This window comes from Kryptolebias marmoratus, linkage group LG2 (genome assembly GCF_001649575.2).
Source record: "Kryptolebias marmoratus isolate JLee-2015 linkage group LG2, ASM164957v2, whole genome shotgun sequence".
NCBI classification, from domain to species: Eukaryota; Metazoa; Chordata; class Actinopteri; order Cyprinodontiformes; family Rivulidae; genus Kryptolebias; species Kryptolebias marmoratus.
The window spans coordinates 28,016,039-28,034,683 of record NC_051431.1 but is presented as its reverse complement, the minus strand read 5'-3'; the positions used below and the strand labels follow the sequence as shown (position 1 = coordinate 28,034,683).

Below are 18,645 nucleotides of genomic sequence, written 5' to 3'. Positions count from 1 at the left end.
TGAAACACGGGTGGTAAATAAGCTATTGTTATTTTCTGCTTGAGAGCTAAGTATATAAAGTGAGAATGTTGAATTGAATTTATATTGATTTATTTAAAAATAAGAAAGTAGTAAAAGTTTTACATCAACCTACTCCTTTACATACAGATTACTTTTTTATGTGGGCCAAAATGAATGACTGAATGAATGAATGAATTCCAAGACGACCGATTAATCAATTAATCGAGAAAATAATCGCCCGATTAATCGATTATTGAAATTATCGTTAGTTGCAGCCCTACTTATAGGTGAACAAAACAAATGAAAATAAAAAAACAAAACATATCTTCAGAATATTACCAAGCATGGCTGGTAAATCATTTTTAATCAGTGAGCGGCTAAGAGGACTTTTTTTTAAGCCCTGAGATGTCCGGGTAACAAGTCTGCTGCTTGTTTGGGTTCATGTCAGTTCAGCAGGTTTTACAGTGGGGCTCAAGACAGAGTTCAGACTACCAAATGTATGCAGATAATAGGAGTGAAGATGTTTTAAGTGTGCACTGTGGCTGTTCACACTTGTATTTATGGCTATCCAGATGCAATCTGATTGCTCAGGACAGATGTTAGTGCCAGATCTGAATGGAGTCTGAGTTATAGCCCACATATAAGATGTGACAAGACAGAATCCAGCTCATCTGTCCTCAATTAAAAAAAATAAAATCCTACTAAAAAACACCAACCATATAACCTCCTTAACACAAATAACTGTTATGTGTGTTATATACCAGCCTTCATGTTCCGATTCATGCAGCATTCAGTTTACCTTAAAATGCTGGTTGTTATGAGGGTTGATACGAAAACAGGAGACGAAGCAGTCCACCATGAGCTCCACGTCAGCGTTCTGACTGCTCGTACCCCTCAAGAAGGGTTTAGCAGGGTTAAACAGCAGAGCCTGAAGGAGCAACAACAGATCAATGAAGTCAAACAGTTCTACAGAAAAAAACAACAAAAAAAACAAACTGATATGCTCCTACAAATCTGGATGAATATGAGGACAACTAAAGCCCTTGAAATGCTGGATTTGAGAAATATTACCCATGTAGCATTCCCTAAAACCTCTATAATGTTGTTCAAGATTGAATTCTTTTAGACAGCAACATTTAAGCTGCTGTCATACTCCACGTATGACTCGACTCGTTCTTTTTATCCAAAACCCACCAAGAAGCTGGGACCATCCCTCCCCGAAACAACCCGGGTCAGCCAGCCCCTGCCCCCAAACAGAAACAGAGATGCCAGGAACCGGAATCCACCCGGGAATCCGGAATCCGAACCGGAATCCCCCAAACGACACCCAGCCCCCACCCTAACATTCAGACATCTCCCAGAACACATGAGACAGACACCCAGGCTGAGGTCAACTCAACCCCTCCCACAACAAAATGTGGAAAAAGTGAAGCTCTGCAAATATTTTCCAGATGAGCTGTAGTTTTCAACCTGATTAGAAATCTTGTGACGTTTTAGTCTTGTGGCACAAGAAACCTCATTTCAATTTAACTTTTAGAAAATTAATATTGGTAGGTGATCGAAGACTGCTCCGAGTTGATTCGAGCTTACTTTTCTTTTCTTTTTTTAAAAAATTGCATCCTGTTTTAATCTCCACCATTTAAGTGAACATTTTCATAATTTTCCCATGTCACATAAAAATAAATCCAGTCTTACTGTGTTTTCTTTAAGCTTTAACGCCAGAGGGAAATAACACAACTTTCATCTGTTACACCAGAGAATATTCTCACTGCTGCAAGACACGGACAACAATATTTTAATATGTCAAGCAAAACATCAGACCTTGAGATCCACAACAATGGACTGGACCAGCAGGAAAATGGTTGAGTGATCTTCCCAGTTGATGTAGGTAGAAGCTTTACAAAGTTTGACACAGGCGATGGCAGCACTCTCCATCAGCTGCTTGTTCCCACCCTGTCCGGCCAAAGCTTTCCTCAGACTATCCAAAAACAGTTTCTGCAGACACAACACCAGAGGAAAGAGTTTGGGAATACTGAGCTCTGACGTTGGGTGGCATTTGTTGGGTATTGTTTCCACCCACCTTGTTGGCTTTGCTATCCTCCACTGTGTCTTTAGAGATTGTGTGTGTAATCTCTGGACAAAGGATGAGGAGGATGATCTGTAGAGGCCAAACAGCTGCCTTCCTCTTAGCACTTTCTGCAAAACTGTCCACCAGGTCAAACAGCTTCTCTGCAGCCTCTGCACATATTCCAACACACACACAAACACATCATTGTTGTGACAAATTGTTGCAACAAATTAAAAAATATACATAAATCCAAATTAAAAACCTAGGATTTCCTCAAAGGAATCCATAATCACCTGCCACCTTTTAAGTCAGAATTTAAGTCAGACTAAAATCATCTTGTGATGATGAGGGACATTCTTCTAGCTGTTTTGGTCAAATCTTATAAATGACATTGTGTGCAATTTCATGCAATACTGTGAGATCTCCTGAGATGTGCTGCACTTGCAGTATATGTTGATGATGACTCTCAGCAACTACCACACCAAATTTAGCTCAATATGTGTCAAACTGATTGAGTTATAGCCATTGTTGTGCTGGCTAGGGCCAACTTGCTCAGTTGGCCATCTTAAGTAGAATGAAAAAAAAAAGCCAAAGTTTAGGGAAAAATTATGGCACAATGTGTAGTGCTATGTGTATGTATTAGGAATGATGACCATCTACAGCCACGCCTCATTTTAGCTTTATATTTGTAAAACAGGCTGAGTTATAGTCATTTTTGCGCTGGCTAAGGCTAGTTAGCTGTGGCACCCATCTTGAATAGTACTGACTTCAAAAGTGAAATCTGTTATAGATGAACATCCAGTGATTACTTTGTAAGAGTTTCATTAAATTCCATCTAGTGGTTCATGACATATTCTGCTAACGCTAAGGACAAATGAACACACATGCACCTACACCGGCTGGTGATAACAAACCATCTTATTTTTGACTTTTCTGCTTTTTTTTTCAAAAACAAAAGTCAAGCCCGATCTTGAGACAAACCTCTAGGAGGAAATAAAGAGAACTGCAGTGAACTGCATAGACAAGATCAAAACTCATCAGGAATTAGTCTCATCCTTGAAGATAGATGTTATGTAATCTCCCACCTAAGTGTCATGAGTTTACATCACCCCAGCTCAGAGCAGACACTGTAACATCTTATAGATCTTTGCTCAGTCAGAAGGGATTTATTTCCAAATTGAAAATCAAATCTTCTCCAAAACACTTTAAGAAAGTGTCTTTATTTATTTATTTAAAATATATTAGTATCTTCTAAAATACAAATCAAAAACAGCACACGATGTTCAGCTGCTGTCTTTACGCTTCATAAACATACAGTTATGGTCATTTGTTTTGTTTTATTCTTATGGCTTTTCTAAGTAGGTATCTCTCGCCTGGTGTCTTCATCCTGTTTCAAACCTCAGCTGGTTTGAGAGGAGCGTGTGGTCCTGAAGAATCATTTAAACCCTGATTCAAGGACTGTGCAGCTTTAACATGCCGTCATCAAGAGCAAAACAGATATTACACATCCATTTAATTCATAAAGGCCTTTCAAAAGAGATGTGTGCCTCAAACTGTGCTGCCAACAAACAAACAAACGGTGTCTTTCTGTGGTGGTGCAGTTTATTAACATTTAATCAGGTTTTATGCTGCATTTAGAGGTAAAACAGACCATGATATTGTTATCTACTGCCTGGACAAAAAGCACCAAATTCTCAAAGGAAATTTGCACAACACCATTAGTGTGAAAGAATTATCATCTACTGAGAGCTGGTCTAACTGTGTCTCACGAGACAAAATAGAGGAAAAGGAGCAATCTGCTGCACTGCTTCCTTCACAAAAGAGGACAGGCATGTCAGGAAAGGTATAATTTATCCGTTGTTTTAATTATGAGTGTCAGAAAGCTCTTTCACAAAACCCTTCAAGCCAGAACTCTAGCGTCTTTTCTGTGTGCTGCAAAACTGCTTGTATGAAAATAAGCATCTTGTAAATCTATTGACTTCAGCCAGTCGCCTGGTCGAACACCGTGGGTCAGCATTCTGAACTTGTTTTTTCAAAGGTGTGAACCGAGGAAACATAAAATCAGAATAAGTTGCAATGAGCCTCCTCCCCTTGAAATAAGAAAATCATGGGAATAAAAACTGTTGTTCATTTCCTCCTTTGGCACAATTTAAACTGCTCCTAGCTGTACGAGAGAAGGAACTTTGAACTCTGAAGCTGAAGCCTCTCCTGTAAAAAGGGTGTGTGTGTGGGAGGGGGTGTATTTTAAAAATATTATTTATCTTTACATTTTTCTAGTAGTTTTTCCAGAAGAAATATACCCTACCCATTTCAGTTAGTTTATTTTCGTTCAGTCCACAAAATCAACATTTTTTTGGAATCCAGTAGTGTAAGTGTAAGTGTTTTAATACAGGGGTTATTAACTAATGTGCCAAGTCCGAAATGCATTGTTTCCAACAACCCAGTAAATGTGGTAAGGCACAAATGTCCTAGATTTTAAACAGCCTTGAACACACCATTACATCTGTGAGTCTGACAATTTGACAATTTGTCTGCATACCATATTCCTCCTTGTGCAGTTTAAAGTGAGGACATTTGACTTTTTTTTTATTTGTGCAACGTATAATACACTTTTGTGAACTGCTGTTCCCATTTCTGAATCTTGTTACCCAAAATACTTTTGAAATTAATTTATCTTTATAGTCCAGTCCTTTATGTCCTCAGCCCAGGTAAGAAACGTCTCTGGTTCAGGAGTGGTTTGACACAAAGAATAATTTTATCATTTTCAGTGTTTAGAAAGAATGGACCTGTTGAATCAGGTTTGAGATATCTGAAATATTGATTGTGAATAGAACAAAAGGCATTCTGGATAGCTGAAAAGATTGTTTTGACTAAGAAAAACTAAATTATGGACATCTGCTTTGAAGATACTGTTTAATTATGATACACTAACTTCCCACAACTTGTTAACGTCTATCCCATTCTCTGTGTTCATATATAATATGGCTAATGATTCAATAAACCTCCTCTCATTCACATATTTTTCTGTTTAACTCACAAAGCAAAATAAGCCTGAAATAATGAATAAAAAGTGCTGTATGCTAAGTTTTAATCATGACCACTTTCAGAGCACTACAAGGTTAAAGTGCTGCTTAAAATAAAACTCAATTTTATTATAACACAACGTGAGCTGACAAACCTTCCACCCACACATATAAAAGACAGCCTCTGTGTTGGTATTTTGGCTAAAACCTACAGAAATGTTATGGTCAGAAAGCAAAGGTTTAAAAAGCAAAATGTCTCAAAGGTCTCAAAGCTCGGTCCCAATACTCGCACTAGACCCTACGCCCCTCTATGAAGTGTGTACTCAGTTGAAATGCACAGAAGGGTTTGTGTGCGCAGGTTACAAGCATGCAAAAATTAGAGAATTGAAACAGAACGAGTTAGGTCTTCGACTTGCGCCTGTGGGCCGTAACTATGACATCCAGCAGGGCGGGACCGGTCACCGTTTCAGTATTTTAAGAAGGTGCCAGTACAATTTTAAAAGTACAGTATAGGTATTTTTGCTTTCCAAAGTCATTGCAGGAGATGTTTGGCTGTTCACGTGTTTTGTTATGACTTGTTGAATACGGAGCAAAGTTTGATAGTATTCACACATGTACAGCAGAGTGAAACAAGAATTATTTCAATACTTTACATTTGAACACTGCTTTTTTCGTGAAAGACGATTAATTTCACATCTCTACTTCCATGTCTTGATCAGCCATCTTGTATCTCTTTTGTGTTCACATTATAAACTGTCCAGAGTTGCATAACAGGACATTACCAACATTAAATAATAATCCATTTTTGACATTTTTAAATCCAGAAAAGGCAGTTCTTGAAATAATTCATAAAAGTGGACACCTGATCATGCTCTGAATCGGAAAACTGAAATGGTTTGATGCGTTTCATACCTGCCATGTCAGTCTGTGGACGCTGGTACAGCATTGTGAATTCATCTGGATAATTCTCCACCCAGTTCCAAAATGCCTGAAGAGAGAGCACAGGAGAACATTACTGGGACTGAAAACAAGACGTGATGATGATCTGTATTATACTGAGGCTGTAAAAACAGGTACCTTCTCTAAACTGTTGATGACGGCAAGCTGTGCAGGTTTCTTTAGAGCCCTGAACTTTGGCACCATTTCTGAAGGGAAACAAGCTGGATTACAGAAATCTGAACAGACTTTGAGATCTTTCAATGATGAATTTAAACAACTTCTATTTACATCATTAATACGTGGTTTTCAAGAAGTTTCACAAAAAAAAAAAAAAATCTCAAAAGTGTGTTGTGCATTTATCTGCAACCCCCCTTCAGGTGGAATCTGAAACTAGCTGGTCACAGAGTCATCGGGGGCATCTCCAACCTGTCTCAAGTGCTGGATTTCGACTCCTGCACAGAAGCTCTCCTCTGACAGAAAACATCCAAGGCAAATGTCCAGGTCTAAAATGTCCAGGTCTCAAAAACAACCAGGCAGAACTACAATGGAATGGTTCAGCTTTAGACTTCAAAAAACTTCTGGTTAGAGATGCTCTCCATCCAATCTGACTGAGCTACAGCTGTTTTCCACAGAAGAATAGGCAAAACTAATAGAAACCTAAATGACTTTCAGCTGAAACTGCATCAAAAGGTAGTTCTAAAAAGTATTGACTTAGAGGGGCAAAATACAAACACACACCACACTTTTCAGATTTGTATTTGTATTATTTTCCTTCCACTTAGCAATTATGAACTACTTTGTGTTGGTCTGCCATATAAAATCCCAGTGAAATACTTAAGAGGTTTGTGGTCGTAATGTGACAATTATTGTGGAAAGGTTCAAGGGGTATGAATACTTTTCAAGGCACTGTATTAGCAGAGAGCTGTGAATGTTTGAAAGAATTGTTGTTTTTGTGAACATGCAGAAACGGTAGGAGCCAACCTTGCAGCAGCCTCTTCAGTTTAGAGCAGTCTACATTTATGTACTGCATCAGCTCTATATCATGAACGTCCACGTTGTCCTCTGAGCACACTGTTAGTTCTTGCAACCTGCACAAACACATACATATTTATTCTTCTACACTGGAAGCAGGCAATGTGGACACAAGTACAACAAGTATTTTGTTTTCAATCCCAGAACCACAAGGAACTGGGGCACTATATTTTGGAAAAAAACTGTTTACCTGTCTTGCTGATAAGACAGACATTTAATGGTAATAATTTACACTGCATGTATACTTACTAAATCATTTGTTCCACGTAAATTGGAAAATTTAGCAGACATAAACGAGTTACCTAGTGGAGATACGACTGAAGACTGCATTGAAGTTGTTGCAGCTCAAAGAGAAGAGGACGGCTGAAGCCGAGGCTCGCAGCTCAGCGGCGTGCTGGTGGCCTTCACGATATGTGTGGATGAAATGACAAATCTCTGGCAGCAGCTGTTTCACCAACATTGTCTCATCCAGACGCAAGCAGTCTTTAGATTGCTGAGGAGGGAAAAGGAGAAGGAAAAGATTTAGTCAATTTTACTTGAATTTGATCTTTCAGGTTCCAACTATGGAACAAGCACTGGGTAAAAAAAATGTGTTACTGAAAGACTCACTGAAGAGCAAGACACACGTGATGTCAGTGGATAGTAAACCCTTCAAGCTGTCAAATATATCCTCCAGAAACACAGGTTTATCAAATGTTACAACCTACAACATCATTTAAATGTTAATAATAATATTAATCCCTTTTTGACTTTTTTCGGCTTTCAACGAGACAAAGGTTGTGGTTTTTGGACCTGAGCATCATAGGAACAAACTTTGCAACCTTTCACTTCCTCTGGATGGGCTTAATTTGGACTCCAGTACTAACATGAAGAAGATCAGTGTTATATTTAATATGGATTTGTCCTTTTACCCGTATCTTTACTGCCTAAATAAGATACATTCTGCCTCCAAGGTAATGTTGATTACAATTCAACGCAAACTAAAAACAGCATCAGTTAAAATTTAAAAATATCTACTAAAACAAACTCACATTTCATTTTATACATGTTCAACAAAGACCTTAAGTAATAACTTTTAAAGACTGTGACAAGCAATGGTGTAGTGCAAGCTGTATGTGGACATAAACAACATAACCACAGTTTTTGTGAGTGTGTCAGATTTTAAAATCCCATTGATGTCCATCACAATCAGTAGTAAACTACAGATGATTGGCTCCTCTCTAACTATACAAGCAGTGGCTGGTTTAGCTGAGACACTAATATACTAATTCTAACTCCCTGGTGTCAAACAGAAGATTAAATGTGACAGTCTACAGATACCAATCAACTAAATATGAGTTCTCTTACATCTAACTGTTTATAACCCGATTATTATTATGGGCTGGACCAGACCCTGCATCTCAATACAGATGCCGGACTGGATTTCACATAACAGCCAAGCTGGTGAAGTGGGAGCTGGAGAGACTCAACCAGGACAAGGCTGCTGGACCAGATGGCATCACCCCCCTTGTGTTGAGATCCCGCACCAGGTTGCTGTGTGAAGACCCTCAGCATCTGTTCGATCTTCAGAGTCCCAGTGCTGTGGAAAATCTCCTGCCTGGTTCCAGTGGCCAAAAGGAAAATGGACCAGTGAAGCAAAGTAAGAACTGCAGGACTATTTCAGCTGCACAGATTGGAGTGTGTCTGAAACTGTCTGACAATCTGCATGGACTGACTGATATTGTGACACCGTACAGCAGCCTCTGTGAAGCCGTGTGTGCCAACCAAGACTATTTGCAGATACAACAACGAGCCATGGTTTTCATCCAAACAGTGAGAACTCTATCGAGCTAAGGAGGAGACCAAAAGAGATGCGGACAGGACTTTGTACAGGCAGGCCAGAAACTCACTGCCAAAAGAGATCAGCCAATAACTCTGCGTCTGTGTGGAGAGGTCTACAGGACATCACCAGTTACAGAAGACCCTTCACTGCTTGACAACCTCAATATCTTCTACTGCAAGTTTGAAAAGGGGGCATTCTCACCCATTACCCATCTCAGTCTACCACCAATGGCTACCTTCTCACTTCACATCCCCCACATACACCTCAAGAACTCAGGCCCCTTCTCAAAATATACAAGGAGGATGTGAGAATGTGAGTTGACTCTTTTACAGACACACACAAAATCAGGAAGGCACCAGACCCACATGATGTCTCCCCCTCCTGCCTCAGAACCTGTGCTGCCCAGCTGGCTCCAGTCTTCACCCAGATCTTCAATAATTTCCTGAAGCTATGTGAAGTTCCTTCCTGCTTTAAACACTCCACTAACACTCCGGTCCCCAAGTAACCCTCTATCACAGGTCTGAATGACTAAAGGCCTGTTGCTCTGACATTTGCTGTCACGAAAACCTTTAAACAACTGCTGTTGGTATACCTGAAGAACATCACAGGATCCCTGATGGACCCCTGCGATTTGCCTACATGGCAAACAGGTCAGTGGATGATGTATTAAATATGGGACTGCACTAGATCCTGCACTACCTCGACCACCCAGGGACTTTCATCAGAATCCCGTTTGTGGACTTCAGTTCAGCATTCAACACCATCGTTCCAGACACCCTCTCCTCCAGACTTTACCAGCTCAACATATCCCCTGTCATCTGTCAGTGGATCACCAGCTTCTTGACAAACAGGAAACAGCAGGTGAGGATAGGAAAGGTCAATTCAGACACACGGACCATCAGCACTAGGGCCTCCCAGGGTTGTGTCCTCAGTTCACTGCTCTTGTCCCTGTACACTAATGACTGCATCTCCTCAGACCCAGCCATTAAACCCCTGAAGACACCATGATCATCTGACTCATTCAAGATGATGATGAATGTGCATAGCGGAGAGCGGCTGAGTGGCTGGGGCTTTGGTGCAGCCACAACAACCTCCCCTCCTCAAGATTGTGGTGATGACAGTGGATCTCAGGAGACACCCCCTATCATTGCTCTCCCTCACCATAACCAACTGCCTGTCACCAGTGTACTTCTTCAAGTCCCTGAGAATCACTATCTTCCAAGACGAAGTGAGAGAGCAACATCTCCTCCAGAGGTTGTATTTCCTGCATCACCTGAGGAAGTTTGGACTGCCACAGGAGCTGCAGAGCTGTGACTGAATCACTACTGTGCTCCTCGCTCACAGTGTGGTTTGGAGCAGCCACTAAGAAGGACAAGAAGAGACTGTAATGGACTGTGAGGAAAGCAGAAACAATCATTTGAGCTCCCCTGCCCTCCATCCAGGACTTGCACGCCTCAAGAACCAGGAAACAGAAAGGAAAAAATCATTTTGGACCCCTCACACCCTGGACAATATCTGTTTAATTTCCTCTCATCTAGAAGGAGATACAGAAGTCTGCAGACCAGAACTACCTGCCATAAGAACAGCTTTTCTTCCCACTAACTAGTCGCTATTTTTACATTTTACATCTTAGTTCATGTAACATCGAACTATCAAAATGATTCATACTGCATGTTACCTGAACCTTATGGACTCATCCTAAGCACACTGCTTATATACTGTGCAATAAATAAATATATTTTATAGTGTAAGTCCTGTATTGTTATATTATGTTCCATGGTGTGTTCTTTAGACATTTGGCCAATAACTGATTCCGATTTGCACACTATAGATAAATTTGCACATATTTTCTGAACAGCTTGAATTTTCTCTTACCACACACAATAATTTGATGTCATCATTTACAGATAAATGCATTTTGTAATAAGTTACATACTGCTAACCAAACTGTACTTTTTCCTCATATGGGCATTGTTATTTCTAATGTCATCTTTTTTGTTACTATCTATCCATCTACCTATAATTAAAGCTGAATTAAATCTGAGTTCAAATCAAATTAAAATTCAATTAAAGCTGAATTAAAGCTATAAGCAGCAATGAGTGGTGTTTCTGCTTGTGTCACAATCAAAGGCCCCATCACCTCCCCGTCATCACACCTGGGCTGGTCTTGCATTAATCTGTATGCAGTTGGTGGTTTTGTTGGTAAACTTGGATGATGACATGAAAATAAGTTCAGCCCAGAGGGGAATTCCATAAAACTCAAAATAAATTAACCTTGAGGTTAGGGAACCTCTGAATTTTCCATCCCAGAAAGAGAGGTAAGTGAATCTCCAAGTCTATCACCATGGTAACAGACTCTCTGAACTCAACCTGCTTGCTGTCAGGTTTTCGATAAGAAACTGAGATTCTACCTGTGTCCTCCCACCTGAAGCGAACTGTCCAACATGAGTTGTTCATTTTTATGAAGTATGACTGATATCAAAGAAGAATTACTTCATAATGCCTGACGTCGGTAGAGGATTTCCCTACCTGGATGGAATGTGCGTCCCAGATAATCTTTGCTTAAACAGTATCGGTTTTCATTAGATTCACTCATTTATCTCAGTACCATTCTCCAGCCCAAATTATCCAATTTAACACAGTGGGCGTGCACTCACATCAAAGCAAATTGTACATTGAGCTGAAAGATAATTTGCAGAAATTATTTTGCTGAATAAAACATCTGTACAATCAAACGACAATCTCTATGACATAAAGACAAATATTGACTTGTAGTGGAAAAGTGCTGAATAGTAAGAAAGACAAGAAAAGTGCTGTATAAATGCAATTCATTTTCCAACTTTTTTCAAAAAATATTAAGCTTTAACCTTGTTAGGGATTTTTCTGTTCACTATCCAGATGATTATCATAAAAGAAAATCTGTTATGGAGTCGTGCAAGTCGACAGTCAGGGACTGGATTGGAATTTTGATGGATCTGTCAAACTGGGTTCTTTCATCATTTTCTTCCTGTATTTTTAATTCAGATTTTAGTGGGTATTATGGCTCAAATAATTTGTGTTTAATTTTGAAGAAATACTTTGAATTGCAGATTTTAATAATGGCCTCTTGTTTCTAAATGAGAGAAACTGGTTTTAAACTCTCCACAAGAACAAACACACAAGTTCATTCAGTCTGGATAAAAACCTCTAGTTTTCCTCTGAAATTTTTTGTTATTTTTTTTTTTTTAATGAAAGTTATATTTATTTTTTTTACTACAGTTGTTTTATCAGACTTGAACATCTACAGGCTGACTTCTCTCTGCCGAGGGAGAAGCAGACAGCCTGTGGACAGAAACAATGTGGCAACTACAGTAAATAGCCATAGTCTACAGCATCATATCCAAGTCTTCTATAAAACTGCAAATGTTTTACTGAGTAAATCTTCCATAAACTTAAAGTCCAAACTGGAGGAAGTGAAATACTTTAACAGAAGTTTGTTTGTGGAGAAAACAAACTCAAAAGATGGGGGACATTTGAAAGGTCAAATCAAACAACAAAACTACTTGACTAGAGTCACTGGTTAAAAAAGAGATTTGTAAAACTTAGAAATGAGTCATTTTCTGTGGAACAAAAGCACACTCACCCCAGCCATGCACTTCTCCAGAGTGTCCAGGATGATGAGCTGAGAAAGGTAAAGGTTCTTCTCTGAAGCTTCTCCAAATATCCGCTGAGGGGGAAAAGACAGAACAACAGAGCTGAAACCAAACAAACTTATAAACTGATTCGCTCATGAGTCAGGCAGCTGCAGTGGACTGGTGACCTGTCCAGATGTACCCAGGCCAGATGTACCCAGGCGAGGTGTACCCAGGCCAGGTGCACCCAGTCCAGGTGTACCCAGGCCAGGTGTACCCAGGCCAGGTGTACCCAACAGGGGGGTTCAAGATGGCGGAAGAGGAGTAAGACGTACTTTAAGTGGACTCCCGCTCCAATTTCTTTGTACATGGTTTTTATTATATATCTTTGCTATACTGATTATCGGATTTATCTGGACTTGACCCCTGAGTGATTTTATCCTGGAAAGGCAGAAGAATGGCAACAAATTTGAGAAAATACAAGTATACTGGCTTGGCGGCAGCTAGGCCCGATACAGCCTCGGAGCAGACTACAGCTAAAGCCGGAAGCTCGGCACCTCCTTCGCCGTCCCCCAGCGAGGTGGGCACACTCTCCTTGAAGTCTGACATCCCTGCCGCTTTAAAGTCTGATATCTCAGCTATGATTAAGTCGGAAATGAAGGAGGCGCTGGCTGAAGATTTTGTCTTTATTAAAGGAGAACTACAAGCGGTGAGAGCAGAAGTGGCAAATGGCACAATGCTACTTTGTGCCGATCTGGACCAGGTTAAAGTGAGTGTCAAAGAGGTGGAAGACGGTTTATCAACCTGGTCCAATGAGGTTGTTACTCTGCGCACCACAGTGATGGAACTGAAAGAAGAGGTGAATGGGCTCAAAATGTAAGAATATGGAGGGACGTATGAGAAGGTGTAACGTGCGGATCATTGGGGTTCCCAAGACGCCAGAATCCAGCTCTACTGCAGGGGTGGCTAAAATGCTAGCAGAGGTGCTACAGCTGGATAAGACGCCGCTGATTGACCAATCCCATCGCACCCCAGGAGGTAAAAATTCAAGTGATAAGCCGCGAGTCATTGTTGCTAAGCTGCATTATTATCAAGAGTGTGTGGAAATATTACGTCGGGCTCGGAGCCGCTCCCCTCTTCGATTCGAGGAGGCACCAATCATCATTACATTTGATAATACAGCGGATGTGGCCAAGGCTCTGGCAGCATTTACGGAGGTGAGGAGTCTTCTTCGCAACTGGCGAGATGTCCGCTACGGCCTGCTTTTTCCCGCGCGACTTTGCATCTCTCATGTGGGAGAAGAGAAGGAATTCTTGGATGCCAATAAAGCCATGGATTATGTTAAAAAGAAAATCATCTCAGCGACGACCAGTGAGGACCAGGGTTGACCGCAGGTCCAATCCCCACCGGTTCATTATGTCTTTCAGGTTGTATGGAACTTATATGTCCCAAGTTATACTTTGATTTAGTTTCAGACATTATTCTGAGGGGCAAATTTATTTTCCTTGTGTGATGTATAAGAGATTTGCAGGGGGACTGAGCAGATCCTGGTTAAGGATGTGTCTTACATTTTATTTACACTGAAAAGAGCGTATAAAAACATCAGTGCTTTAAAGAGAAGAAACCTTTTTATTTATTACTGTTATCTGGGTAAGACAGGAGCCTGGGCAAGCAGTTATGTTCACCAGTATAAGCACAAATGTGTGGATTTTTTGTTTGTTTGGTTCTCCTTGTTCGTTCAGGAGAGAGGGTTGGGAATAAACCAGATCTATCTTTTTTGAGTGTTTCTCGTCAGGTATCTTCTTGTGATGTTTTTTGGATATTGTACTACAGTCTGATTGGCCATATAAGAGCAGTCCTAATACTAATAGGTTCATTAACAGTCACCCAGGTAATTGTGTGAGTTGGAATGTGAAATCACATAATGGTCCAGCGAAATTCAGAAAAGTTATGACACATTTGAGACGGCTGGATGTTAACATTGCTTTTTTACAAGAGACCCATTTATGCGCAGCAGACAGTGCAAATCAAGGCAGAAGATGGTCTGGTCAGGTGTTTCAGTCCAATTTCCAATCCAAATTGAGAGGGGTAGCCATCTTAGTTAGTAAGCAGGTGCAATTCACAGCATCCAATATACAAACGGATGCTGCTGGACGATATGTTATAGTGGTGGGGAAGCTGTATACACTTCCAGTTATCTTAGTCTCGGTATATGCTCCAAATTGGGATTATCACTCGTTTTTTAATACATTTTTTTCAAATATGCCTAATATCTCAACACATAAACTTATAATTGGGGGGGGGGGTCAACTGTGTGCTATCTTCTCTTGACCGTAGCACAGTGGGAAAAGTATGTCTCTCTAAATCTGGCCAGTCGAAGAACTCATTTCTTAATACTTATGGTGTTGCCGACGTATGGCGTTTTCGAAATCTGACCTCAAGACAGTATTCATTCTTCTCCCCTGTTCATAAGACTTACTCACGGATTGACTATTTTCTCCTTGATAAACGGATTCTGTCATTTGTGAGAGAATGTGATTACGGAGCGATAGTAAATTCTGACCATAGTCTGCTCACAATGAAGCTGAATGTCCCTGTCACGCAATCGATCTATCGTCCTTGGCGGCCTAATCCCACACTTTTATCTGATGAGAACTTGTCAATACGCTTTCATCAGAAATTATTTTTTTATTAATGTTAATCGGACACCTGGGATGCCACTTGGCACTGTTTGGGAGTCAAAGGCTTATTTGAGAGGCCAAATCATCTCTTATTGTGCAAATAAAAAGAAGAAAGGCATGGCACGACTAAAACTGCTAACCTGTCCAATGAGCTGGAGAGAGATTTCTCACTAATGGAGATAAACTCTGCAATTAGAAGCATGCAAAACGGAAAATCACCAGGACCAGATAGCTAAAGAAATTTTCAAACTTACTTTCTCCCTTGCTATTATCGGTTTTTGAAGAATCTCTGGCCACACAATTATTGCCATTGTCTATGCGTCAGGCTAGTGCTGGGTGATATAACGATAAAAATCGTGGGAACGATAGAAAAGTGTCTATCGTGATGTATTTTCTTCTATCGTCTCTATCATAATTGTATCAATGATTCATGTAAATATTTCATAACGTAGGCTACGACGAATGTATTAGTGTTGTCACTTTGCATACATTCAGTTTATATAAGTGAGAAATGAGAAGAAAAAATAACTATTTTGCGAAGAACCTCCGTTTTGCGACATGACGCTGCTTTACGTGTGGGTTTGCGACATGATGCTGCTTTACGTGTGGGTTTGCGACATGCTTTACGGCAGCGGCTTTCTGTGCGGCCCGGCGGCACATCGTATTCTGTGAGCCACCGTATGTGTCGGCATTTAAGTCATAAGTGCTGAAAGATGGAGACGCATGAAGTATCAAACTCTGGGTCGGAACAAGTAGAGACAGCTAGCAGGCAGCCCAAGAAGAAAGACTTTTACCAAAACGAGGGGGACGTCTGTGATTTGGTTCAAGAAGTCCGACACAGAGCAGAAAAAGGTAATATGTTAACTCTGCTAATGCTAATGCTAACTCTGCTATTAGACTGTTTTCTCATCTGACGCCAACACAACAAACCTCTTCTATCACTTAAAGAAGAACCACGAAAAAGAATATTTAACAATCCAAAAAGTGCAAGGTAAACAAGTTGTAAAAGAGCCGGGGAAAGTTGCGAAAAGTGAAACTATAGCTGGCCGAAGATAATGGAGTCTGTTGTCATTTGATACTGTTACGTCGTAACAGGTACATATATATTGCTGCACTAAAATGCAGTAGATCTCATTTGTGAAAGTTCAGTTAAATGTCACTTCGAAATAAAGCTTGAAAAAGGTAAGAAATGAGATTATTTTTTTCATATTTTTCAGAGAATAACTGACAACGTACGTAATTGGGGTATATCGTGATATATATTGTTATCGTGATATAAAATTATCTATATCGTGATATAGGATTTTTTCTATATGGCCTAGCACTACTTGGTAGCAGATGTCTTCAGGTCACACAAGATGAAACAAAGGGGTCTTCTATTATACAAATTTTATGGCAAAAGGGTGATCCAAGTATGAGTCATAAAATACTGTCAGGCCTAAAATATAAGTTTATATTTATTTAGATTACGGTGAGTGAGGAGGAATAAAACCTAAGCTGACTGCCTACTTAAAACAATTCAGAATCAAAAAGTTATTTCAAAATAGTAAAGAAGTCCTGCTGAAGAGTGTTTTTAACTGTTAATAATCTAGATTAGGTATAAATTATTTTTGACATCAAACCGTAGACACGTAGCAAGAATCTGACTGTCTGGAGAACAGTTCCTGGGGCTGGTGTAGATTCTCAGTCATCCAGAACATGCTAAATCCAAAGAAAGGTTAAAAACAAAAACAACTGGACTTGTATTAGTTTTCAACAACAGAAAGTCCAGTTGTTTTTGTTTTTTAACCTTTTCTGAAGTTTCTAGGGCCATCGGATCTTTGTACTTTAGGACTCATGTTGGTCCAACATCAGTGTCCAAGGAGTAAATCACCCCCCCCCACAGGTGGAGGAAAACACTCAATGCATTTTTACAGATGAGATTGTGGAAAAGTTCAGTCCTAGTTCAGAGATAAAAGGCTCAGCTGCATCTGGTTTGCAACATCTGAGCTTGAAACATGGAGCTACGACAGATCTATAATATCAAAGTTCATTCTGTGTTAAAAAGTCATAAAAGACAATATGACCTGTTCAGTCACTTCAAAAGATAAATCCCATAAAGTTATAATGAGGAAACTCCTCTTTCTCAGCTGTCAGGAGAGGAAGTTGGGGTTTGGATCAGAAAGAGACGTACTAACTGATGTTGTTTTGTTCACCAGGTCCAACAGGACGAGCATAAAGGGAGCTCATTTGTCAGGAAGATCACAGAAGAGCGGAAAAAAAAAAGAGTGTCATGAAGACAAATACAGGAGTTCATATCTTGGGTTCTGCCCATATAGATGTGTTTAAATTAACTGACCGATGAAAGAAAAACAATGTGTGCAGTTTTTGTCTGAAGGAAAATTATAGAAATTTTAACTTAATTTTAAGCAAAAACTTAAACTTTAAAATTTTGGTTTTCCTCTCATCCACTCAAAAACTGATAAAAGTTGTCAATACCTTAATACAAAATGTATTTACATTAGTAAAGATACTGCTGAAAGTGTATAAAGATTTTAAAGGGACAGTCCAGTCAACGTTGAAGTGATCTTCTATCTAATAGTTATCAGTAATTATTACTTTATCAACCATGACATTAGTCATAGAGTACAAAGTATAGAGGAAGAGGCAAAAGTCTTCATCCAGGCTTGGCTAATGGTTAGTCAAACAAGGGCCAGATTTTTTCAGGCTTATAAAATAACTCTCTCTTAAAAACACATGAAAGAACGCTACATTAGCTAATATTAAACCTTCACACTTCTGCATGACAGTTTGTTTAGTTTGTCTCAGTTTTCATAAGGGAACAACATCCATGTGACTGCGTGAGTGTTTGTGGGAAGCATAAATAAATCATATTTATCCTGATGGTGCTGAGGCTGCTGAATGCATCAGTCCATCTGATCAGGGTGTCTCGTCAGTCAAAAGTTTACTAAATTCCCAAAGGACTGATACATTCAACAACAAACATGTAGAAGTGCAGAAGTTTAATTTAGCTACAGTAGCATACTTTCACACTGGTATGTTGTTTTTGAGAAAGTTGTTTTATAAACCCAAGAAACAAAAAAAAAAAAAAAAAAAAAAAAAAAAAACCAGGACCATTTTTGGTTTTCCATTAAGGCCTTTCCATACTCCATGAGAAGTCACAAATGCCCCTTTTACACGGACCCTAACAGTTCCGGCTCCACTCTACTTGGCTCACTTTGCGAGCTTTTACATCTGCATTTTTTCGCGGTCGGTCCCGGCTTCTTTGGTCCCTGCTTCGGGTGTCGGGCTAGCCGGGCCGGCCCTGCTTCGTGGGTGGCCCAAGCTTAGCTCCTGTTCACTCATTGGTCGTGGGTGTGACCAGGTGCAAGCATAAAGAGCGAAGGTAGGAATATAAACAACAGCGTTAGCTTACCCTGCAACGTTTATGCCGTCTGTCCCCCAGATGAAGGCGCTGTAAAGCCTGAAA

General features: G+C 40.0%; 1 protein-coding gene across 3 annotated transcripts in view; it reads right to left on the bottom strand.

The window, feature by feature from the left end:
* nf1a (neurofibromin 1a) overlaps window positions 1-18,645 on the bottom strand; it is a 148,698-nt gene that overhangs the window by 116,000 nt on the left and 14,053 nt on the right. For all 3 annotated transcript variants that reach the window (XM_017432166.3, XM_017432168.3, XM_017432167.3), the window contains exons 3-10: window positions 12,507-12,590; window positions 7,365-7,555; window positions 7,012-7,118; window positions 6,169-6,236; window positions 6,004-6,079; window positions 2,081-2,238; window positions 1,822-1,995; window positions 800-928 (exon numbers count right to left, since the gene is read on the bottom strand). In XM_017432166.3, the coding sequence (XP_017287655.1) occupies window positions 800-928; window positions 1,822-1,995; window positions 2,081-2,238; window positions 6,004-6,079; window positions 6,169-6,236; window positions 7,012-7,118; window positions 7,365-7,555; window positions 12,507-12,590 (987 nt within the window). The remainder of the gene's footprint in view (window positions 1-799; window positions 929-1,821; window positions 1,996-2,080; window positions 2,239-6,003; window positions 6,080-6,168; window positions 6,237-7,011; window positions 7,119-7,364; window positions 7,556-12,506; window positions 12,591-18,645) is intronic.